This window comes from Eleutherodactylus coqui, chromosome 8 (assembly GCF_035609145.1).
Source record: "Eleutherodactylus coqui strain aEleCoq1 chromosome 8, aEleCoq1.hap1, whole genome shotgun sequence".
Lineage (NCBI taxonomy): Eukaryota > Metazoa > Chordata > Amphibia > Anura > Eleutherodactylidae > Eleutherodactylus > Eleutherodactylus coqui.
Window position 1 is genome coordinate 136,675,810 of NC_089844.1, and position 24,258 is coordinate 136,700,067.

General features: G+C 43.6%; 1 protein-coding gene across 1 annotated transcript in view; it reads left to right on the forward strand.

Moving 5' to 3' along the window:
* Window positions 1-24,258, forward strand: part of LOC136577596 (dynein axonemal assembly factor 8-like) — a 71,720-nt gene that overhangs the window by 41,477 nt on the left and 5,985 nt on the right. Inside the window, exons 9-11 of the mRNA XM_066577521.1 lie at window positions 4,819-4,915; window positions 10,122-10,333; window positions 23,127-23,212. Of these exons, the coding sequence (XP_066433618.1) occupies window positions 4,819-4,915; window positions 10,122-10,333; window positions 23,127-23,212 (395 nt within the window). The remainder of the gene's footprint in view (window positions 1-4,818; window positions 4,916-10,121; window positions 10,334-23,126; window positions 23,213-24,258) is intronic.

Genomic DNA, 24,258 nt, shown 5'->3' on the forward strand with positions numbered 1-24,258 from the left:
TGTCCGGTGTTCTTTTTTAACCCCTGCATCGGGGTTGTCTCGCGCCGAACGGGGGGGGGGGGGTGTTGAAAAAAAAAAAAAAAACAGTTTCGGCGCGGGACAACCCCTTTAACTGCAGAAACCACTGCCCAGCTGGTTTGGAAAAATTTCCTTATTCCCTACGGAGGTCCAGAGAAGATCCTGTCTGACAGAGGTTCCACTTTGGAATCCCAATTTTTCCACAAGCTATGTCAACTGTATGGTTGTAAGAAAATGAGAACCACCGCCTACCATCCTCAATGAAATGGACTTTGTGAGAAAGAGAATCAAACTATTCTTAGATTTTTTAGAACAATTCCTGCCGACGAAAGAGCCGACTGGCCAACACTCCTACCAGAATTAGCCTTTATGTACAACAACACGCCCTACTGTTCTACTGGCTGCACTCTGTACTACTTAATGTTTGGACGGCCAGGCAAATTACCCCGCAGATCTAGCGCTTGGAATAAAACCCACAGATGAGGTTAATCCTTTGCCAACCACTGATTGGATACATAAGCATCAAGGGAGACTTCAAGAATCACAGGAAATTGTTCATGCCCACATGAAGGAAGCAGCAAAGTGACTCCGACAAAAATGCTAAAGCTACTCCATTCAACTTTCATGATCAAGTCTGGCTACAGAAACTTCCATGGACTGGAAAATTGGATTCTATATGGGAGCAACAGCCTTACACCGCTTTGTCCAAACCCTATGCAGATAAAGGAGTGTATTAAATTGGACAGAAGAATCAGCCATCCAAGATCGTACATCTGAACAGACTTAAACGATGTTCTTTACCACCCCCACCTTCAGAAGACTCTGACAATGAATCAGATGTTGCCAATAGAGAACTTGACCTAACTTTGGATACAAACAATGCAGTCCCTTCACTATTTTATTTCAATAGTCCGTTAACCTGGTGTCTGATGTCCGGCTTGATGTTACCACTTCACCAGCCAAGTCCACAACCTGTTTCTGATCGTCCTATGCCCCGAGGAAGATCCTCAGCAATCGCAGTGCTGGTCTGTAGACGGTCCACAAGAATCACCAGAGGACCGCCCCCAGCTCGTTATTGCGAGTAACTCTTTATTTCTTTATTTCTAGTGGAGTTTGTTTTTGTTCTTGATTTTTATTTATTTTTTGTCTGTTTTTCCATTTCTTCCTTTGAATTACAATTTGTTTCCTCCCTCGACTTACAAATGCAGAGACTTTTTTCTTGAGAGACTACTCATAGACTATTTCATAAGTTTTGCACCCCAAGAGACTACTTGGCGATAACGTTCTAAAATTTGCACCCCAAGAGGCTACTTGGAGAACTTTGTTTTTCAATTAAATTGTTGATTATGCTTTTTTCTTGCTCTTTGCCTTAACTAATCATCTCTTTCAAGCTACCTCATCACCAGCATTAATGGACACTCAATAATTTCAGTTGTGATTCATGATTTGACTAATTTTCCCTCTTTTCCAGGTTGTACAGTGGACAGCTTGTTTAATATGTGTACTGCATTTTTTGCTAAAAATGTAATTGCATAATGTAGTCTTTGGGGAGAAGTAGAATGTATAGACCCCATAGCAGTTTGAGGCCAAGGGTTCTACCGTAGCTCAATCTATTGTCCCGGGAAAAACTAACAAATTCTTTCTTTAATATCAAGCTGCCAGATCAAGCTGTCAACTCAAACAGAGCTTCCGACTGGTAGGGGACAAGCCAAGGACGGCTTTTGTTTTTGCAATTGGGAATCTGTAGTGACCTAGACTGGCACTACAGAATAGAAGTACTTTTACTTGCAAGTTAAGAGAATCTGTTCTAACTACCAGTTCATTTAACAAAGTAGGCATGCTGAAATTCATTTAATAAAAAGAGGGAGCCCGGATAGGAACTAAAGAGTTAAGGTTGTTTAGGCACCATCGTAAATCACGTAGGAGCTGAGCTGTCAAGCCCCTGAAGTGAGGGGAAAAGGACGGGGTTTCTGCTTCGTTTCATGTTGCACAGTTAGAAATTAGAAGTCTTGGGAGACAGAAGTCAAGGGGGAGTTCGGAGGGAGTCTGTGAAGAGGTCAGTTGCAGTGGAGAGAGCTGGAGATCGAGAAGCAGGGGGAAGGAATGGCCGCAGCTAGGCTTCCTTCTCCTCTGTCCTGCTGTAATTAGAGACACATTATGTAAACTTTAAAGCAATGCTGTGTGCAGCAACTAATAAATCACCTGGACGCTGAGAAACTGTTTGTTTTCCCAAACCTGAAGTCCGTTCAAGCCAGTTCTGCTTTCTACCGGACAGCAAGACAGACACAAAGCTTCAGACAAGCAGTAGAGAATCCTCATAGGAATTTCGTTAGGACTAGAGAAAACTTGAGTACAGTGTTTCATGGTGGGCAATTTACTGTTAGTCGGAAGAAAGCGGTATTTTCTTGCCTGTTCTCTCTCTATAGCTCTCCCTTGGCGCAGATGCTCCCGCCTCAAAGTTTGTTTATCCATGTATAAAGTGTTAAACTGTATATATGCAAGTTGTATATGCAATTTCTGATGCTTAATATCAATGCAGACTACCGTGTACCTGAAAGTTAATGGTGTGCCTGTCATTTACCTACATACGTGTGTTAGCCTTATTTCGCTACCAAGCGCTTTTAATCCAGGCACTGGCATCACGACCACCTAATTCGATTAGTCATTCAGATCCTATTGTACACCTTCAATGATGCGCGAGATTACAAAGAGCGTGCTGCACTCATTGCCACCGTTGTACAGCTCCTCAGCCACTTCTTAGAAACCGCTCAGAGAGTGCAGGCCTATTCTTGTCACACATTGCACTTCTATTGCTCAACTGTACAATGATGATGCTCCCTGCGCTATTGTAGATGGGCCAATGCATTTTCTTTGAGGGAACTCGCCAAATGCTTGCATGATGAATAGAGGGAAATACCAGCTGAAGTGTATTAGAATTTGGTTGTAACTATGCCATGGAGAATATCCAATGTCATTGCGGCCAAAGGAGCCCCACTAAGTGTTAACATGGGAATAAATATTACTATTGATTCTTGCTCCGGTGTCAAGTACTTTTAGTAGGATCGTGTATACCCTACTAGGCTACTGTATGAACAAATAGAGAGTTCTAGTGCATTCATGAGGGTTCAGGCAGGCAGACTCCTACAGATTGTACAATTATGAGTTTGTTGCCCCTTGATATGAACTTTCATCTTTGTGTATCCGTTTATGACTATCTTATATTGTTATATTACAGTTTAGTCTTTTCGTTGTGACTGTTTATTACATCGTGTAACTGAGACGACTTTGCGACAGGCAGTTTATTGTTGGAAAATTGGGTCTTTCTGTGCATCCAGATTTCTTTGTAAAAGACCCAGTTTCCAGGCACCTCCAGGGTTCGGGCTAATCTGCTGTCTTGGCTTCCTTTACTGCTGCGACACGTCCTGAGGCTCGTTTTCTGATGTACTTACTTACTAGTGGCTTAATACAAAGGGACTGAAAGACATCAGAAAATCTTGCAGAGTGATATCCTTTGAAGAGTCACGACGTTCTTAATCATAGACTGTTCCCACATTATAAGACTTCTAAAATAAGGGGGGAGGGGGACACTTTTATTATCCTGTTCAGTCATTTTCTGGATAGTTGTCTCCTACATAGGTAAACAATGTTGGTAGCTACCACTAATACAGCTGCATTAACATTGCTTTGCCCATGGTAATGTCACATGAGTTATAGCAGTTCTGACTCATGAACCAGGAAGATTAGGATGTGCACTTGGATTTGTACAGAATTGCTGGCTGCAATCTGTAGTAACAGCTGTTGAAATGGCTATTCCCCTGTGGAGGTTCAAAATTTGAGACCTTCTTGCCAATCCCATGAACACAGTGCCACTGCCACCCACCTGCTTTGCAGGCATAAGCAACATGAATAGCACTGAGCTACAGTTAAATACACAGCGGGTGGCACAAGCTAAATTATGAAGAACTGGCGCTTAAAGGGGGTTTGCCAAGAACACTACCATTTCATGTGCCCTATGAATGTGATTGAGCAGGGTCCCCCTCTATGAGCTGGAAGGACCCCCAAGTTCTGCCCTTTCTGGCAGATTTTGAGCTGTTCTTGGATTATAGGACAACCATTTATCTGAATATAATCATGTAATACTACACTACCCTATGAAAGGTATTTGGACACCCCTATCAGTAGAATGGAGCGTGACTTATTAGCATGTCACGTGTCTTAAACCATGCTACATAAGAAGTAGACCCTTAGAGGTGTCAACCATAGTTTGTGATGGAAATTGCACATTATTGTACATATGGGTTATGCTGCTGCACACAAGCCGCCCATCACAAAGTGTAACGCATTGGTACATCTACAGTGGTGTAAGCAGCGTCGTCATTGGACAGTTGGACAATAGAAGAACGTTCTATGGAGTGACGGATCACACTACTCCATCTTCACATCAGATGGAGGTTCCTGGGTTTGGAGGATGATGGGGAACGGCTTCTGCCTGAGTGTGTTGTGCCAACAGTTAAGTACGGCGGAGGTCCCGTTATGGACGGGGATGTGTTACGTGGCATGGTCTTGGTCCGTGGGTTGTAGTGGCAAGACCCATGACCACGGAGGCATACCCTGACCTTCTAGACAATAATGTGCTGCTGACAATGTGGTAATACTCTGGGAATGGTCGGCCATACTTCCAACAAGACAGTGCGCCTTGTCACAAATCCAACGCTGTTTTACATTGGTTTGAGGATATGGATGTTCCACGATTGTTTCACCTGAACCCTTCTGAGCACATGTTCACCTTTTTATCCTCAGATCCCCAGGATGACCTGTGATGTCATATTTAACAGAAGAGCACAAAGACAGACGCTGAAGAATCAGCTCTGTAGCAGCGGACTGTCAGAGAAAATAGGTAACGGCTCTTACTGTGGCTGATGAAGAAAGCTCCTACTATACTGCTTCAAGAACACCTCAAGATAACATTACTTTAAACGGGTTTTCCCATGACTTAAAATTGCTTCACAACTACTTTGTACTTTCGAGTTGCTGCTGACCAGGACCTGTGACTGCTGCACCAATCACTGGCCACAGCAGTGACCTTCTATAGCCAGTGAATGGCTACAGCAGTCACAGGTCCTGATCAGCAGCAACCCGAAAGTACAAAGTATTTGTGGGAAAACCCCTTTAACCTCTTAACAACACAAGAAGGACGTTTACATCTTGGCTGCCTTGTACTTAATGCAACAGGATGTAAATTAATGTCCTGTGCATGGCAAAGACTCAGAAGCTGAACCCCCTCCCCGTCATTCTGCAGTTGGAGCCAGCTGTGACTGATAACCCACCTCCTGCTACACCAGCAGGGATCGATGAAAACCCCGATCCCTGCTGTTTACCTCTTACATGCTGCAATTTGGGTTGCCATCGTAACCGGAAGGCAGGCCATGGCATATGATTGCTAGCAATAGTGATAATACAGTACAAACATACTGCACTGTATTAGCCTAGCGATCATACGATCATGGTTTATGTCCCCTTCAGGGATATAAAAAAAATTAAAATTGTAAAAAAGAAACAAAAGTGTAAAAAAACATAGTAGCAAAAAAATATCTTTTTTGCCCACTTCCCCCCTTTAAAGAAAACAACAAAAAGACACGTTTGGTGTCATTGCATCTGTAACTACCTGTACAATGAATTGTTTATCGGGCACAGCAAAAACAGTTAAAACATTTTTTTAAAACTGAGCCGAAATGCTTATTTTGTTCATTTTGCTTCCGAAAAAACACCAAAAAAGTGAGCAAAAAATCCATATGCACCCCAAAATGGTACCAATAAAAACTACAGCTCGTCACACAAAAAAAAGCTCTCTTACAGAGCTCCGTCGATGGAAAAACAAAATGGTTATGGGACTTTAAATGCAGCAATGAAAAAAAAAAATTTTACGCAGAGGTGGAAAAACCTAAAAAATATAATTTTGACATTGTCGTAATCCTACCAACATGCAGAAAATAATCTAGCATGTAATTTATGCTGCAAGCCGTAAAAAAAAAATATTTAAAAAAATGGCAGAATTTATGTTTTTTTCTCTGTCTCCTTAAAATAAAAGTTATACAATACATAATATCTATGTATACAAAATGGTACCCATAAAAGCTACAGCTCGTCACGAAAGTAACAAGCCCCCATATTGTCATGTCGATGGAAAAATAAAAAAAGTTAGGTGTTTTGAAAAGTGGAGATGAAAATTTCCCCAAAAATTGTTGCATCCTTAAGCCCAAAATAGGCTGTGTCACTACGGGGTTAAAGGAGCTTTCCCATTGAAGAAATGTATCTCCTATCCACAGAATAGGGAATAATGTCTTATCATTGGAGGTCTAATCCTTGAGACCCCCGAATGCCCCATATGAACCGAGCAGTAGTGCAAGTGCATGACCTCTACTCCATTCACTTGGGAACTGACTGATCTCCATTCTCTGGATCATTGGAGATCCCAAGGATCAGACCTCCAATGATAAGACATAGGGGATAACTTGGCACAACCCCCTTTTATAGTTACAGGCCCAAATCCTGAGGCTGCACTACTGATTTGGATGACATGTCCTCTTTCTAATGTCTGCTTGTGTTTTTTTGTGATTCGGATCCACACCTGGTCTGCCTGACTGCACTCAGAAGGGGACTTCACCATCTCAGTAGTGCAGAGTTATAGTCAGAGAATTGGGGTATAAAACCCGTGGCTAACCCCTGGTAGCCAGGATATGTGTGCGCAGGGATCTGTCGCCCTCGGGGTTAATCGTACGGACCGCTGACTGTGTCAGTGACAAATGCTTGCAGCTTATAGTTTAAATATATGGAAAATGCAAGTCACATCCACAGTGACACGTGTGCCGGGCTAATGACGCACACTGGTGTCAGCATCCCTGCACAGGAACACAGCTGTCCAACACTTCCGCCACTATCAGCCTTCTTCAGGACCACGCGTTTCATTAACTCCTTCACTCCCAACAGATCGATTTCTCTGTGTTGCAGCTCGCCGACTCGTCTCCGTTTCCTATTCTGAACTAATCCCCGGTTGCAGTTAAATAGGTTCCCCGTACCAAGCGGATTAGCAGAATTATGTTTGTGTGTCAACAACAATAGAAAGTCTGTGCCGCAGTTTATTTCGAAATGTCTCGGGGCTACATTCACCCAGAGATGGTTTTTGGGGAGAGATGTGGAGCTGGCATAATTAAATCCTCATGTGTTCCACATTGCGGAGCTGAACTTTCTGAAATGAAATTACATTTTGTGATATTTTGATGAAAATGTGCTGCTGTGAGATCGCTGGGATTTCTAACATTTTGAGATTCTTTGCTGAAATGAAGTGTCAGGATATGACAAATAGTGGCGGAAGACAATGGGTATAGTCTGGTGCAAGGTACTGGCTGGTGCTATGTGCAGGGGTCAGGAAATGGGGCCGTGTTCTACAGACTATACTGGACTGTGGGGGTCATAGAACTGTCCTCTATGAAGGAGAAATGGGAGGATGTGTTATAGGAAGTCACAAGCTGGGGTAACAGGCTAGGTCATTGTGCAAAATCAAGAGAGGTTTACTGTACAGGGGTCACAAATAAGGATGGTTCACAGAGGTTACAGGATGGTGTAGTCTGCTAAGGATTTCAGGGTGGTGCAGCATGGAAAGTGTTGCAGGCTGGTGCAAAGGTTACAGTTCTGAGGACTATGCAGAGGAATTCAGGTGGGTGCTAAGGTTGCAGGCTGGTGCAGTATGCTAAGGTTGCAAAAATCTTCCAGCACTGCAACTTTTGGATTTATTGGGTCTGATGCTAGAGCGGTTTTCTCCTTCCCTGCACCTCCTTGTAATTTACGAGTATTGGATTAGGTGGTGATGAGCTGGTCTGCACCCTTATTTCTAAGCACAAATCTGCTAAAGTTACAGGTTGGTGCAGGGGTTATAGTTATGTACAGTGTGCAGAGGATTACAGGTAGGGTCACAGGTTACAGATGGGTGCAGTATGCTAATGCAGCATCCGAGGAGCAGGCCCACAGCTGAGGAGACAGCGGGGTAGAGATGTTAACCTTGTCGCGGGGCTCTTCCATCCCCTTCCCTGAGGGTAGCTCAGGACCCGACCCCGTCGACACTGGGGGAGATCACAGGAATAGTAACCGGGGGTTACCTGAAGTCCAATTGTCATTTGTGACACCACCGTTCCTTCTCCTGGAGTTGATCTTGTAGACGAATAAAATAGTCCGACACCAGAAGGATATACTTTTAGAACAAAATCGGGAACAGTCAATCTTGTCCATTTACTTAACTTCTCAATGAAGTCAATACCAAGTGTAGAAAACACAGCATACAAGACTTCTACCTCGGTGGAACTCACGGGGTATTGGAACAATCTACAGTCCAAGTTATCTGCAGGTCCTTTCACTCCCGGCAATTACTATTTCCACCGGAAAAGTACTCGCTCTTTCATTCTCGCCTTGCTAATAAGTGGGTCCATTGTCTCAGTGCTCAGCAGTAGTAAAGAGGATTCCTGGGTTGAATGGGCCCAGGCTGAGCATCAGGCAGTCATTCGGCCTCCTCCATACTCCACACACACTGATCTCTCTCCCTAATGTGTGTCTGTGTAGCTTACTGGGGTCAGAAACACCATCTTTTCTCCTTAGGGAGAGCACCTAGACGGTGAGTGAGGAGACTCAAAAGGCCATTCATGCTCCTCTGGGTAATATGCAAATAAGGGAGATGGAATAATACTTCCATAGTGCCACCCACTTGAAGGCAGCATTCCTTCAAGCGAAAGTTAGACTCTTTATACAAGCCTTGTAACAATGACTGGGAATGACCCAGTCATTGTTACAAGGCTTGTATAAAGAGTCTAACTTTGGCTTGAAGGAATGTTGCCTTCCTATAGGTGGCACTTTGGAGGTATTATTCCATCTCACTTATTTGCATACGTAGCTCACTGACTTGGACTCCTAGACTGACTGGACTTGACTTGCATTCTACAAACACATATATCAAGCACTATCACATGACCACAAACCATACATTTTCCACACAGGAGAGGCAGACATTAACTTTTTCAGTCCTGCAAATAGTAATACACATATATCTAATGCACTCTACAAACAAGACACTGACATGAGACAGACATAGAACATTCTAGAGGGGACCCCATTAACTCTGGGCCACTGCACTAAGGTTACAGGTTGGTGCAATAGTCACTGGCTGGTGCAGTCTTCTAAGGTTACAGGTTAATACAGTATGTTAACGTTACAGGTTGGTGCAGAGGTTATAGTTCAGTGCAATATGCAGAGGATTATAGGTTGATCACAGGTTACAGATTGGTGTAGTATGCTATGGTTAAGGTTACAGGTTGGTGCAGTATGCTAAAGTTGCAGGTTGGTGCTTTATGCTAAATTTACAGATTAATGCAGAAGTTGCAAATTGGTGCAGTATGCAGTGGTTGGTACCACGTTGCTTCTTTGTGTTGTGTTCATGGACAATGTACAAGGATCAGAAGCTGTTGAGTTGTACTAGGGTCGCAAGTGGGTGCATTCTGCAGGAATTGCAGGCTTGTACGACACATCGTGGTGTCACTCCGATGCATGGGGTTACATAGACTTGACTGTAGAAATGACCTGTAATACAATAGCAGGCCGCGGTATAACCCAGATCTCCCTGCAGTAGACTCTCAGGCTGTGCAGCACAGCAGAGCGGACTCTGTGAGCTCTACTACTCTGCCGTGCCGCCATTATTTCTTGTTTTTCCAACGATGAGATATAACTCCCAACCCCGAACAATGAGCGTGTCACTTTGATGTGATGTTTCTGCTGTTGTTCCCACGGCGGCGCACACATCATACTATTTTCTACATAATAATTATATCATCATGTCAATATTTAACGTCTAATGATCCAGACGCAGCGCCCGCTAATCACTTTCTAAATTCCATGTGACAGGCAGTTGGAGTGACACCATGTCATTCCCGGAGATCCCATTACTCTGGAAGGCGGAGTACAGTTAAGAACAATTACATTATTACACGCTTGCGTTAAGTAGTGTTTGTATCTGACTTTGACAATGAGATGTGTGAAATTCTCCTCTGCGTTTTGTATTGTAGGGACACCGTTCACCAGCGCCTTGTGTCAGACCACCTGCCTGCTCTTCCCTTCCCGCACACTAGGTGGCTCTTCACCAGCGTACTTACAAGGACTGGAGCAGCTGAGCAGCAAAGCGTTCCACATCACAGGGGCGCGACTCGCTCTGTTCGACCAATCACAGGCTCAGTTTGTTGCAGAGCTGTATAGTCTACAGGATAGCCTCTCTGCCAAGGTATCACTATCTACGGACTGTGCCATCTGTATGACTGATAGGCTCTCCTGACTTGTCTGTTTTAGTAAATACTTGTACACCCAATGAAATAAGATTGGAGCAATTTTTTCTTAGAGGTTTGCATTCTGCTGTTCCTCTGTTATTCATCCTGGAAATGTATGATTTGGTTGTCATGGTTGGACACTGTCCAATCAGTAGTGACAGTGTCAAACTGTGTAGGGAAGGACACGCGCCCATTAACAGGAGGAATGGTCATCAATTTATTTATACATTTCCAGGAAGAATAATAGAGGAGCTCCACAGGATTGTCAAAATATTGCCTGCCATTTTGCCTCCATAACATTGCCAAAAATATTGGCCCATAATATCACAATCCATAGGGCAAACATAAAAAATAGCCATAATCCACTCATTACAGTGCCTCAATTATAGAGCCACCAACCGTTTCATCTCAACATGCCAATACTAGTCCCCCCACAACATTTCCATTAATTGGTGCCCCCACAACATATATATTACTTTGGGCCTCACAGTTCCAGTCCTAGTGTCTCCACAACATATCTAGTTCTTTTGCCCCCACAGTATTTCCAGTACTAGTGCCCCCACAACATTTTCAGTACTAGTGCCCCCACGACATATCCATTACTACTGCCACCACAATATTTGCCGTACCAGTGTTCCCACAACATATCTATTACCAATGCCCTTACAGCATTCCCCATACCAGTGCCCCCACAAGATTTCCAGTACCAGTGCCCTCACAAACTTTCCATTGCTAGTTCCCCCACAACATTTCCATTACTAGTGCCCATACAACATATCCATTACCAGTGGCCCAACAGCATTTCTGGTACCAGTGCCTCCACAACATTTCCATTAATTGGTGCCCCCACATCCTATGTATTACTTTGGCCATCACAGTTCCAGTCCGAGTGTCTCCACAACACATCTAGTTCTTTTGCCCCCACAGTATTTCCAGTACTAGTGCCCCCACAACATTTTCATGACAAGTACCCCCAAACTTTATCCAGTATTAGGGCATCACAGCATTTTCAATACTAATGACCCCCCCCCCCCCTCGCCAGCAGAACCAGTATAAGAGTGCCCCTTAAAATTACCAGCCACGTTGCCCCTCTTACAGCATAAACTAGTGTCTCCAGGACATTGCAGGCCCATGTATTGTACTGTGCCACCTTAGGGCTTTTGAATGGTACATTTGCCTCATGCCTTTCCCATGACGGCAGCAGATTACTTTCAGAGTCCTTTCATTGTCCTTCATGAATATTCATATATAATATAATGCTTATAATATGTGTCATGTTCTTCGGACCTTAAAGGTCAAGGTCCCTCTAAATGCAGAATATTTCGGCTCCCCTCCCCCACACAGCATGGGGCATCGCTCACGGACTACATACATTAATGTCACATGCTCGCTCTAGGTGGGTGATTGCAGGAAATAGACAATATTAGTAAATCGGCCCCACTGTCTAGTAATGAAACAGATGTAGAATAAACAGATTTAAAATGCACCAGATTCATCACAATGATTCCGGATGATAGATCTGGTGATCTTTAGACCATCTAGTCCCACTTTAACCCCTTTGTGACTGCAACATACCTTTTTACTGACCTCAATAAACCTGCACATTTTTAAGGTGGCGGTGGTGGTGAATTATTACTGACAGCCAGGCTCCTGCTCTGCCTACCAGGATCGGTGAAACCCCAGATCTTGGCAGTTAACACCTTACATGCCACAATCAATAGTAACTGCAAGATGTAAGCAGATAATGGGGAGAAAAGGCTCTATCTGTCACCCATTGGCACCCTGCAGTGCAATCGCAAGTTACCAATGGGCTCCCATGGCAGCCGGAAGCCTGACAAAGGCATCCATGCCTGTGATGTAACTCAGCCTACTAGACCCTGCCTCTGACACACTCTAATAGGTTGCTGCCTATAGGTCTAATAGGTTGCAGGCTTAGTAGAATGCACTACATAAGTAATGCAGTGTACTATCCTAGAAATTGAACAATCACATAGTATAGAAAAGTTCCGTAAACTTTTATTGAAATTTTAAAAAAATCAGTTTAAAAAATAAACATTTTTCCCCACAAAAACACATTTTAAATGGATAAAATAACAAATATATTTTAAAAAGCAGCGGGTAATGGATATGGATATGGATATATCACATTCATAATAACTCAGACAATGAAAATATTTTACTATTTGTCTCACATTGTAAACGCTGTAAAAAAAGTAATGCCAGAATAGCTATTTTATGTTTCTTCACCAACTAAAAAGTGTAATAAAAAGCAATCAAAAGTCATGTGCACTTCATGGCTTATTCACATGAGCATATATCGGCCGCCGTTTTCACAGCCGTCTGATATACGCTACCATCTGATGCATTGGATTCCAATGCATAAGATCACACGGGCATATTCCCAAATATAGCAACGGACGCTTTAATGCTGGGCAGGAAAGATAGTCCTGGAAATATCTTCTTGGCCGGAATACATCGGCCACTGCATAGACTTCTTTGACAGTTGCCGGAGAAAGGAGGTGGGAGAAAGTTTAGCAATGTGACTGCTAAACTCCCTCCCCCTTCTCTCCTCCTCTCCGCCCCTTGCCGGCATTTTGCAATAGGAGGGGTGGGGGCGGAGCTAGTTGCTAAGCTCCCGCCCCCTCCTATTCCTGGCTGCTCACAAGGGGAGGGGGCAGGAACTTAGCATACTAGCTCCCGCCCCACCCCGCCTCCTCCTCTTGCTCAGAGCCAGTGAGGGAAGGGGGAGAGGGAGATAGCTTAACAGAGCTAAGCATTGCGGGCTCAGGCGTGTATGCAGCGGGCCAGGGCCATCTAAATGATAGCTTTGTGTGCCCGTGCACGCGTTTTTACGGCACCACAGGTGAACGTAAAAACGCCGTCTGTGTGAAAGAGCCCTTAAAGTGGTACCAATAAAAACTACAACTCTTCCCACAAAAAACAAGACTTCACGGAGCTCCACTGCCAGAAAAATAAAAATGCTATGAATCTTAGAATGCGACAATGCAGATTCAATTGTTCTTCTTTAAAAAAGTGTTTTTATTGTGTAAAAGTAGAAAAAAAATATTCAATAATCTAAATAAACCTGGTATCAGTAATCGTCATGATACATGTTATTTTTACCGATTGATGGACGCTGTAAAAACAAAACCCCAAAACAATGGCAGAATTTCTGGATGTTTTTTCCATTTCACCGCTCCCCCCTCCCCCCCCCCCCCAAAAAAGTAACAAAAACTTTTACAACATACTATATGTACCCCAGAGTGGTGCCATTAAAATATATAACTCATCCCCCCAAAAAACAAGCCCTCAGACGTCTACAGTATGTCAACAATTATGGCTATTACAATGCGACAATGAAAATAACTTGGTCCTTAAGGCACAAAATAGGCGGGTCACGAAGGGGTTAAACCATCTATTGGTTGGCTTAGTTTTTTGTGCAGTGTCACATCTAGGCTATGTTGCTTTTCACAAAGCCATGTCCCTTTGTTGAACGAGACATAAAGTCCCCAGAAGTATCTAAAACCCATGATAAATATGGTGCAAATCATGTAAGACAATTTTCTGGCACAATTTGCGCCTGAAAACGGCAAAAATTTCTATAGTAAATCTACTTCCACTGTCAGTTGGCTTCCTGGGCCGGTGCTCATAGATCTGATCTGATTTTTCCCGGGATTGTGGGAAATATGTTTCCATGTATACTATGCTATATCTAATTTGCATACCCTTTCCCATAAGCATTGCCTGGAAGACTCTATACACCAACTTGTGGTCTCTGCAAGGAGAAACTACACCCCCTGCAGGCTACCATTTCCAGTGAATGCCCCTATGCAAATTTATTAGAATGGGTCAAATTGTCAAAAGTATGATAAAACTGGATTGCTTTAAAGGGGTATTCCGGGTAATCTGCCACTCGGGACCCCCATCCATCAGCTGATCGCCCAACTTCATTCCTATTGAAATCAACTGGAGCATGCTTTTGGTCTCCTTCCTGCTTCTCTAAAGGCTTGTTCATATGGGCATATTTGCACAGTGTATTATATGTGTAATACGCTATGCTGAATCCCCAGTGATTTTACACTGGGGTAAACAGACGAGCTTACTTTTTACACGATTTTCCATCATGTGAAAAAATAAGCAGCATGTCCTAGTTTGGTACATATTACACACTGAAATGGCTATCTTTTCTCCTTAGGGAGAGCAGCTAGATGGTGAGTGAGGAGACTCAAAACGCCATTCATCCTCCTCTGGGTAATATGTAAATAAGGGCGATGGAATAATACCTCCACAGTGCCACCTATTGGAAGGCAGCATGCCTTCAAGCCAAAGTTAGACTCTTTATACAAGTCTTGTAACAATGACTGGAAAGGGCAAATACTCTGAAACAGCTGTCTGTGCATGGAGTCTGGCTTTGCTTTTAATTCCCAGTCATTGTTACAAGGTTTGTATAAAGAGTCTAACTTTGGCTTGAAGGAATGCTGCCCTCCAATAGGTGGCACTGTGGAGGTATTATTCCATCTCCCTTATTTACACTGAAATAGGGCACAGAAGTGAATGGGTGAGCCCGATTACACAGTGAATACACAGGGAACCTGCGTAGACTGTGCGCAAATAACCCAGATAAGGGACCAAATATGCAGAGAATAAGCATTTTATGGTCCATGAATACTCTGCATATTCACAGACCGAAATACGCTTACACCTGTGTCAAAGAGCCCTTCTGGCCAGGGCTGGACATGACATTCTGACCATAACACTAGCAAGAAGTCTAAGAGCAGCGCAGTGCTCCCATTGATTGCAGTGGGAGTCAAGGCTGTGCTCCCAATTTCTGCAGAGACCACTGATGACGACATCCGGCCTGCTGCAGTGACTGTTAAGAAAATTGTAGATCAATGTATCAGTTAATTATTCTATATTGCCTTGTAGAGCATGATACTGGTATGAGTAGTGAAAGGGTTAAAATATAACCCTTCTTTAGGCCTCCATGTCTTCTCAGGAAAGATGATAGTCTACTAGACCCCCCATGTATGCATATCTATAGACAGGAAGCTACACACTACAGGGGGTAAGTCTGTAAAGTATTACATGCATTCCTTTCTCCTGAATTCATAGTGGTCTCATTGTATGTAATAGATACACCCTAGAAGGTGTAACTTATGTTAATCATTTTTTATCTTAACCTATCATATATTCTATCCATTTTTGGAGGTATAATCTTTACTGTGATGTCATTTAGGATATAAATACTTTGTCCACCTCAGAATAAAGTAGAAATTATTTGATACCACATAAAGTTGGTTTGATTTGAATTTCTCCTGGGTCCAGACTTCTGCACGGGATCTGGGATCGTCTTCTCTTTGATAAACACATAAATTCTCCTTACATTTTTGGTCCTTCGAGCCGGAATCACTCACTGCAGAGGGAGAGGACAGCCTGGCTGTGAAAAGGTGGGTCTGAAGTACTCTCCGATCATTAAAAGACCTCCGTCTTGCTTAGACGTAATTAGAGGCCAGTCGGGCATCCTGTCTGAAACAGTGACGTTTTTCCGAACTAGCCGGAGAATTTGGAAGCCTCCCAGATAACGTGTAGTAAGTATAACAATGGTTAAACTTCTCTTCTCTCTTCTTCTTCTTCTTTATACTTTAGTGTTAGTAGAATTTACAATGTGTATTGTAAATGAGAGGCAAGTATAGACGAATGGGTTGCCAAAGGGGCAATAGCAGTAGTCTATGTGAGACCATAGCCATTGTGAGAAGGCTACAGGAAAGAATTAACTCCGTGCGACACGTAAAAAGTGGTTAGATGACGTCATGGGACACAGGGGTGTCCAGGAACTTTACTTCTTATCTTTCTATTACTTTCTCTTTGATATTGTGTTATAGAGTAACTAAGAATATGAAGAGGGCGGCCGCCTACTAACATAATGTACTATTTGTATTGCTGTCTTATATTGCATGAAGCGAATGTGTGAGTGATTGAGATGAGTGGAATAAATAAATAAATTAAAAGTTCTAGTTGTAAAGAATTATGTGATACAATACGGACAAAATCAGCTAAAAGATCAGCAGAAATACGGATTATCCGTTGCTGAAGTCTGGTTAAAAGAAGCCCCAAACTGTCACGCCCATATAAAAATAGACGCCCGACAGTTTGATGAACAATTCAAAGGGTTAATGGGGAGTTCCAATTGAATGAAAATAGAGAGAGCAGATAGAATAATTCTATGGCCAGATTGGAGTTCTGTAGAAGGAAATTAGAATGGGAGGGGAGGAGATGGTAGACCCCTTCCATAGTATAATCAGGGGGCTCGAGAGATGATCCTAATGCTGCATATAATCAGCCATTAAGGAACACGTTAGTAAGTGCAGTAAAGAAGGAAATAGGAGGTTATATAATGAGATACATAGTTACCCTGAGGATGGGATCGTTGCAGGATGTTTTGCAATATGCAAAACATGCAGAAAAGTGTTACAAAGAAAAGGGTCAGAAAGTGAGGTTTTTTTTATACAGGGAGAGGAATGTGATATGATGGTTCAAGAAAGTAAGAGAGGTCATTGGACAGCGAGAGGATGTGAAAGTAGAGACAGAGGAAGAAGCAGAGGTGGGATGCAGCTCGGGGATTTAAATGTGTGTTTGAATAATGGAAGTCTAGTGATTTTGCCTGAGAGTGCCCTGAGAAACAATGTTCTCAGCGACCTTGGGGAAAAATGACTAGGAGGGGTCGATGTACAACACTTGGAGGATCTCATGGCAATCTCCACTGCCTGAGATAGATCTCCAGGTGAATGGGCGGATGATTACTTTCTTGGTGGGCTAAGGAGCCACCAGGACATTAATACATCCCAATATGTAGCCAATGTTAAATGTAGTAATAGTCATATACTGGTAAGAGGGGTTAATGGCCGGACCCACAGGGAATCCCTCTCTGAACCAGTTATAACAGACCTAGAGACAAATAAGCCTGTGAAATGTCAGATTATATAGTCCCGAATATGTCCAGTAAATGTGTTGTAATGAGATATTATGATAAAATTAGGTATACCTTCACCAGGTACCTCAGGGCTGCTGTGAATCTCCAACAATTGTCTCCCAGGCTATGTCAGTACACTTAGCCCAGTTCCAGCCTCTTAGAGGTAGTCAGCGACTACTGCATGTTGGTAGCCAGCAGCAGACAGTGGAGAGAATTGTGGAGGGACACAGTCGCACTCTTGAGGTTTATTTATGAGCAAGGCCATAAAGTAAACATGTAGAAACTCCAATACGGTCAGCAAACGGTTAAATATTTGGGGTATAACCTGTCAGATGAAGGTAGGCAAGCAATTCTGGAGGTCCCAAAACTATGAGCAAATGATCTTCTTTTTGGGAATGAGAATGTTACGTGTGCTGCTGGGATTTGTTGTTCTATTGTGTTTCCAGCAGCACAGCACTCACAGGGTTAATGATTGAGCTGGCTGGGTGTGGTGCTGTCTGCTAGCCAATCCCCTGGTCAGTCTATATGGCCCCTCAGGTGGGCCGTCATGAATGCTTGTCTGGTGAGGGTTGCAGTGTGACTTGGTTCATGTCCGTTTGTACGTTTAAATTCTGTCAGTTTTGTGTTAGCTTGCTGTGTGTCCTGCTATCGGTGTCCTGTCCTGTTGCAGCGTGCGGTGTGAACGGTGTCCGGTTCTGCTGGACTCCTGGTTAGTGTAGGGACTAGCAGTGTAACCAGGAGCCGTGAAGTGGCCTGCTAGCTTTCAACATCTTGTACAACATGTCAACTAATACCTGGTATTTACGTTCAGCTTCCAATCTGTTACTAGTGGTTGTATGTTGTATGCAGTGTATTCTGGGTCTGTCATGTGGCATGTGAATGCATCCTGTTCTGGTGTGTGGCTCCTAGGATCAGCTAGGGCCCAGATCCGAAGACCGCTGGGCTGCCCTTATTAGGGCAATGTCCCCGCTTAGGTAGGGCCACTGTCATCCTCCCTTGTAGCACAGGGTCAGTTGCCTGAAACTGGTGTGAGTCCCGTGTGACCCTGGTGATACCCGTGTGCTCCCCTTTGGTCATGATCATGTGGGTTCCGTGCTTTGCCTGCCCACACGATCGTAACAGACAAACTTCTACAGCTCTTGGATCTCAAATTCTGCATCTCTGACAGCGCTTCTTACCAGAATCATCTATGATGACCCTCTGGCTGCAGCCGGCAGGATCCAGTGAGATGGGCCTCTGAGGAAGCCTTTGTCAGGTTAAAACAGACTCTGGTGGGCACATCAGTCTGGGGGGCTGCTGAACTACAGCAAGCCCTTTGTGCTAACTGTTGACTCAGGAGAAGGATATATCACCTCTGTGTTAACTCAGGAACACGGTGGAAAACAGACTGCTGGCATACTACTCTTGCAGATTAGATCCAGTGGCCGAGCGTTCCCAGCCTGTGTACAAGCGGTAGTCAGACCTTCTGCCACTATAGTGCTGTCCCCCCACACACTGAGTACCGCACGCAGTTAGTTATACTCATATCTTAGTCCTCCTAGACATCCCCTGCAGGACACTACTACTCACAGCCACACCTGACAACCTAGGGATGTGCTACGCTCCATCCATCCACCTTACTGCCTATTTCTTCAGACGGTCCCCCATACAACTGTCTAGGAGAGATGGCACATGAGGTGTTACTCAGACCAGATCTGCAGGATGTATCTCTTGTAGATGGGCTGTACATCTCCGTTAAAAAAAAAAAACAAAAACCAAACCTATCTTACCTAAATCGTTCTTCAGATGTGCAGCAGTTTTGAGCCATGGGCTGTGTCATGTCTCAACAGGGGGGATGGTGGCACTCATATGGACAGTGTTCACAGCCCAGGGGTTTACAAACTACTCTAAAAAAAAAAAATTTTGTCTTGTATTATTTGTGCTAAACAATGCAGAAGGGAGTATAAGACCAGGAGGGAACGCCGTCCTATACATGGGGGATGCTGGGAGAGCGCGGGGTGTAACTTCTATAGAAGGAGTGACGAGCGCCATACTGGTAGATCTGCTCCCTGACCTACTGACTGCAATCCCTGCTAGCCGTCATAAACCGCTCCTGCAGTCACACAGTTTCTGCCGTCACACGGCTAAATGTCTGACCATTGTCTATGTGTATAGCATCTCTCACATCTCCACCCCGCCATACTGTGCACATCTCCACCCCGCCATACCGTGCACATCCCTACCTCGCCATACCGTGCACATCTCCATCCCTTTACCTTCTGTATCCCCCTGTCTATGTAAGCGCTGCAGGATATGTTGGCGCTATACACAAAGATTATTATAGATGTGTGTCAGATGAGGGACTTGTTGGCATTGCACACAAAGGGGTAAGGTGTGGCTAGATGCTTGCCTGGCTTGATAGTACTCCTAGTCAGGCCACGTCCCTGGCGGCCATCTTAGTGCTAGTCATGGCCTGCGGCCATTTTAGTACCTGCTGTAATACCTTCGGCCGCCGCCCAGACGCCATCTTGGCTCCTTACATCCCATAGCTGTACCTTCTACCTGGCATCCCAATGCTTGCACTTGTAGTACACAACACCAGTGATTAGTGCCTTCTCTGAACTGCATAGGAATAGTCAGAACCCTCCATCACTGTCCTCTGTGTGTTGATGATATGTTGTCTATCTTATTAAGTGTGTGCTATAAGATGGGGTCAGCTCACAAATGGTTAAATCGTCTGTTACATGGGAATGCTTCTTTCACCCTCACCCCCACTTTTTAGCTTTAGAGTTCAGTGAGAAAAAGGGAGGGGGGGGAGTGTGACTGACTCTAGCCATGCTCTGCTTGCTTGATATGAATAGACCTGTAATGAAGATGATCAGGAATGAAGTTTAGTATAAACCTGTGTGAATAGGGAACGTCCATTCTTGCTGTTATTTGTGTACATGTCCGTTCTGTGATTGGTTTGCAGTGATTTTGATTGTTAAATGGTGTTTTCAATGTGATAATGTCATGTAAGATATAATAATAATAATGAAGTTGTTGATAATGTGAGAGCTGAGTGTCCCTATTACGGGAAGGATAGCACAAGGATGCTGCAGTTAGCTGAAGGAGTCCAGCCACAGCTAAAGCTCTGTTTATCTTACTCCATCACCTCTCCCTGATAAGAGAAATTCCTGAGGGGGGGTTGTTAAGGTTGGAGGATTAAGCGACTGCAGATGATTGGAGTAGTAGTAGTTGTGTGAATCTTAATGTTATGCAGTAAATATTGTGTATAGAGAATGTTAATAATAATTATATGAGATAGAAAGACTTGACCCCACGATAGATAAAAGTTAATGACAAGTCCTCACGGTGTGATGAACGTAAAATGTGTGATTAAGCTTCTTAACTCTACCTACCCCCCACAGATAAGTGATCCATGTTATACATTGAGTTTGCTGTTTCCACCTGTGAGCGGGGACCAAATACCTGCTGTTGCCTCTGATCCTGGGGTTAGACTTGCTTCGCGCTACCTGGTAATGGGACCAAGGCAGACTACGGGAGACTGCCTGAGGGATGCTGTGCGGAGAGGAGAACCGTAAGGGCACGCTGTCTCTGGGATATGGCCTGAGCTACAGAGAGCACGCACAGACGTGTGATGGTTGTGTGGTGACCGGGCCTAGAACAGGTGCCAGGTACAGCCCCTAACGGGATTGTGCTTGGTACAACTGATAATGCCTATATACCTCATGACCTCCGAGGGCAACAGCAAGGGCCGTGTCCGGAGAACTAGGAACACCTCTCCCAAAGGTTCCTCTGACCCATCGGGGTCCCAAGGGGGGTACCGGACGAGTATGGGACGAGAAATCGGATGGCTGCAGGGGGTTTGAGTCTCTTCTCGTATGGTGGGTAACAGTGAATAAAAATGTAGACTGGAATATATACATACTATAACCAACAGAGATTTGTTAATTATACAAGGGATGCAATCAGGGGCCTAGAGGAACAACTAGGACACACCTTACACTTATTGCATGGCAACATAGAAATGGCTCTTGATATGTTACTAGCAGAAAAAGGAGGAGTTTGTAAAATGATTGGAGGATATTGTTGTACTTTCATTCCTAATAACACGGCACCTGATGGTAGTGTTACTCGAGCACTGGAAGGGTTAAATGCATTATCAAATGAACTAGCTGATAACTCTGGCATAGACGATCCATTCAGGGACTGGTTGAAAGCTTGTTTGGACACTGGTCACAAGTCATATACTCCACATTAGTCTCTATGTCAGTATTTGCCTCCATTCTAGTACTCTGTGGTTGTTGTTGTATTCCATGTATTCGAGGACTATTACAAAACCTTATTAACACTTCCATCACCAAAACTATGTTCCAAAATATACAAGATGACGAAGAACAGGATGATTTACTGGGTCAGGTGACCACCTTTTATGACAAGTGATGGGTAAAAGTTCTATGAAGAAAGCACCATTTTTCTTTGATGATTTTGAAGTGTGACATTTTGATTCCAGTGCGTTCTGATTGTACCGGAGGATCGCTCTAATAACTGGGTGACATTTCAATAAATAAGATTTTATATCATGATGGACAATCATTTATATATGAAGAAAGAAACATCAATCTCATAATAAATCAAGGCCAAGCTTCTCTTGGAGGCGGGCCTAATTGTGGGTACAATTGGTGGAATGACTTTATATATATATATATATATATATATATATATATATATATATATATATATATATATATATATCAATGTAATGCTTTTATATGAAATAATTATATACTTAGTCTTGAAGTGTGAACCCAGGCGTCCTGGTAATAAAGCTTCGGGCCGTAGCCAGGGGGTCTGTGGTAGAGTCATTATATATGTGTATTTACTATTATACTGTGTTGACATATTGATCTAAAGTGGGGAATGTTAAGAAAATTGTAGATCAATGTATCAGTTAATTATTCTATATTGCCTTGTAGAGCATGATACTGGTATGAGTAGTGAAAGGGTTAAAATATAACCCTTCTTTAGGCCTCCATGTCTTCTCAGGAAAGATGATAGTCTACTAGACCCCCCATGTATGCATATCTATAGACAGGAAGCTACACACTACAGGGGGTAAGTCTGTAAAGTATTACATGCATTCCTTTCTCCTGAATTCATAGTGGTCTCATTGTATGTAATAGATACACCCTAGAAGGTGTAACTTATGTTAATCATTTTTTATCTTAACCTATCATATATTCTATCCATTTTTGGAGGTATAATCTTTACTGTGATGTCATTTAGGATATAAATACTTTGTCCACCTCAGAATAAAGTAGAAATTATTTGATACCACATAAAGTTGGTTTGATTTGAATTTCTCCTGGGTCCAGACTTCTGCACGGGATCTGGGATCGTCTTCTCTTTGATAAACACATAAATTCTCCTTACAGTGACATCAGGTGATCAGCTGATGGGCGGGGGTCCCGAGCGGTGGACCTCAATCTGTCAACTACTGATGACCTATGCAGAGGATACGTCATCAATTCAAGTAGCCCAGAATACCGCTTTAAGCCGTTCCTCAATGAGCATTTCCCTAAAAAAAAGTCCAGTACAGCACCCATGGGATTATTTCAAATGCCTTTCCCAATATGGCAGCCTTTACATCTGCCACTGGGTTTTTACCCAGCTTTCCCAGACTCCTGAATGATAGATCTTCTTACTTTTTAATGAACTTGATGAGCTATCCGTTGGCAGCTATTACTAGTTATCAAGTTAGATCACTGATCAAATAACGTATTCATTTGTACCTGCAGTTCAAAGCTGAAATCACCGGCCCCTGTTTGCTGGTAGCCGCCCAACGGGACAACGCTGTGACCTGTTTCCACTCGCTAATGGCCAGGTAAGCGCCAATGTATTTCTGTCAAGGAAAAAAAAAAACTCCTGAGAATAATTAGCTAAGGAAATGAAGTGAATAATTTATTGCAGCCACATTGATCGGAGCTCGCGGCTCGGACATGGAAGTGAAGTAGAGATCGGAGAATCCTCCAGTGGGCAGCCTCTCTGATCTGCCCTGATCCATTGGCATCACTGCCCACTGGAATAATGAGGCCGATAATTCCATTGATGATTTCTTTCCATGCATTTTAGCATCAGATATAAGTCACGGGACTGGAGCTCCTGCCCTTACTTCAAAGCAGACGGAGCTTTCTAATATATTATGGGAACATTGCGGCTCACTGGGAACATTCTGGGGTTTCCACAAGGCAGCCTAAGTACAGCTGCAATCACAATTATTCCACCCCCATTGCAAATTAGGTTTATTTGCCAAATTTACAAACTTTCAGCTGTTTGCAGAAAAAAAACAATCAAACAAGAACAATTTAAATGGCTCAACACAACTAATAGAACAAGCGGTTTTTCCAAATTCACCACAATGCGACACTTTTAAAGACTACTCAGAATTATTCACCTGTTCATGATAAGGGTCCTCAGTACTTAGTAGAGACCCTTTTACTGTTCTGATCTGCTGCCGACATGAGGCATCACCAGACAGCAGCTTCTGACAGCGTTCCTGAGGGATCTCATCCCGTTCCTCATGGCAATGGCCTCCAGTTCACTAATATTCTTGGGTTTGCGTGCTGCAACCGCCTTCATATCCCACCAAAGATTCTCTATGGGGTTCAAGTCCGGTGACTGACAGAATCTTCCAGGACTTCTTCTGAAGCCAAGCCTTGGGGGACTCTCAGGTATTCTTGGGATCATTGTCCTGTTGGAAGGTCCAATGACACCCAAGCTTCAGTCTTCTCCTATTATCTCCTGATACCTGATTGAATCCATCTTGCCCTCCACACGCTGCAGGTTTCCAGTGCCAGGGGAAGCCAGACAGCCCTGGAGCATCACCAAGCCACCGCCATGCTTCACTGTAGGCTGGGTGTCTTTCCAGTG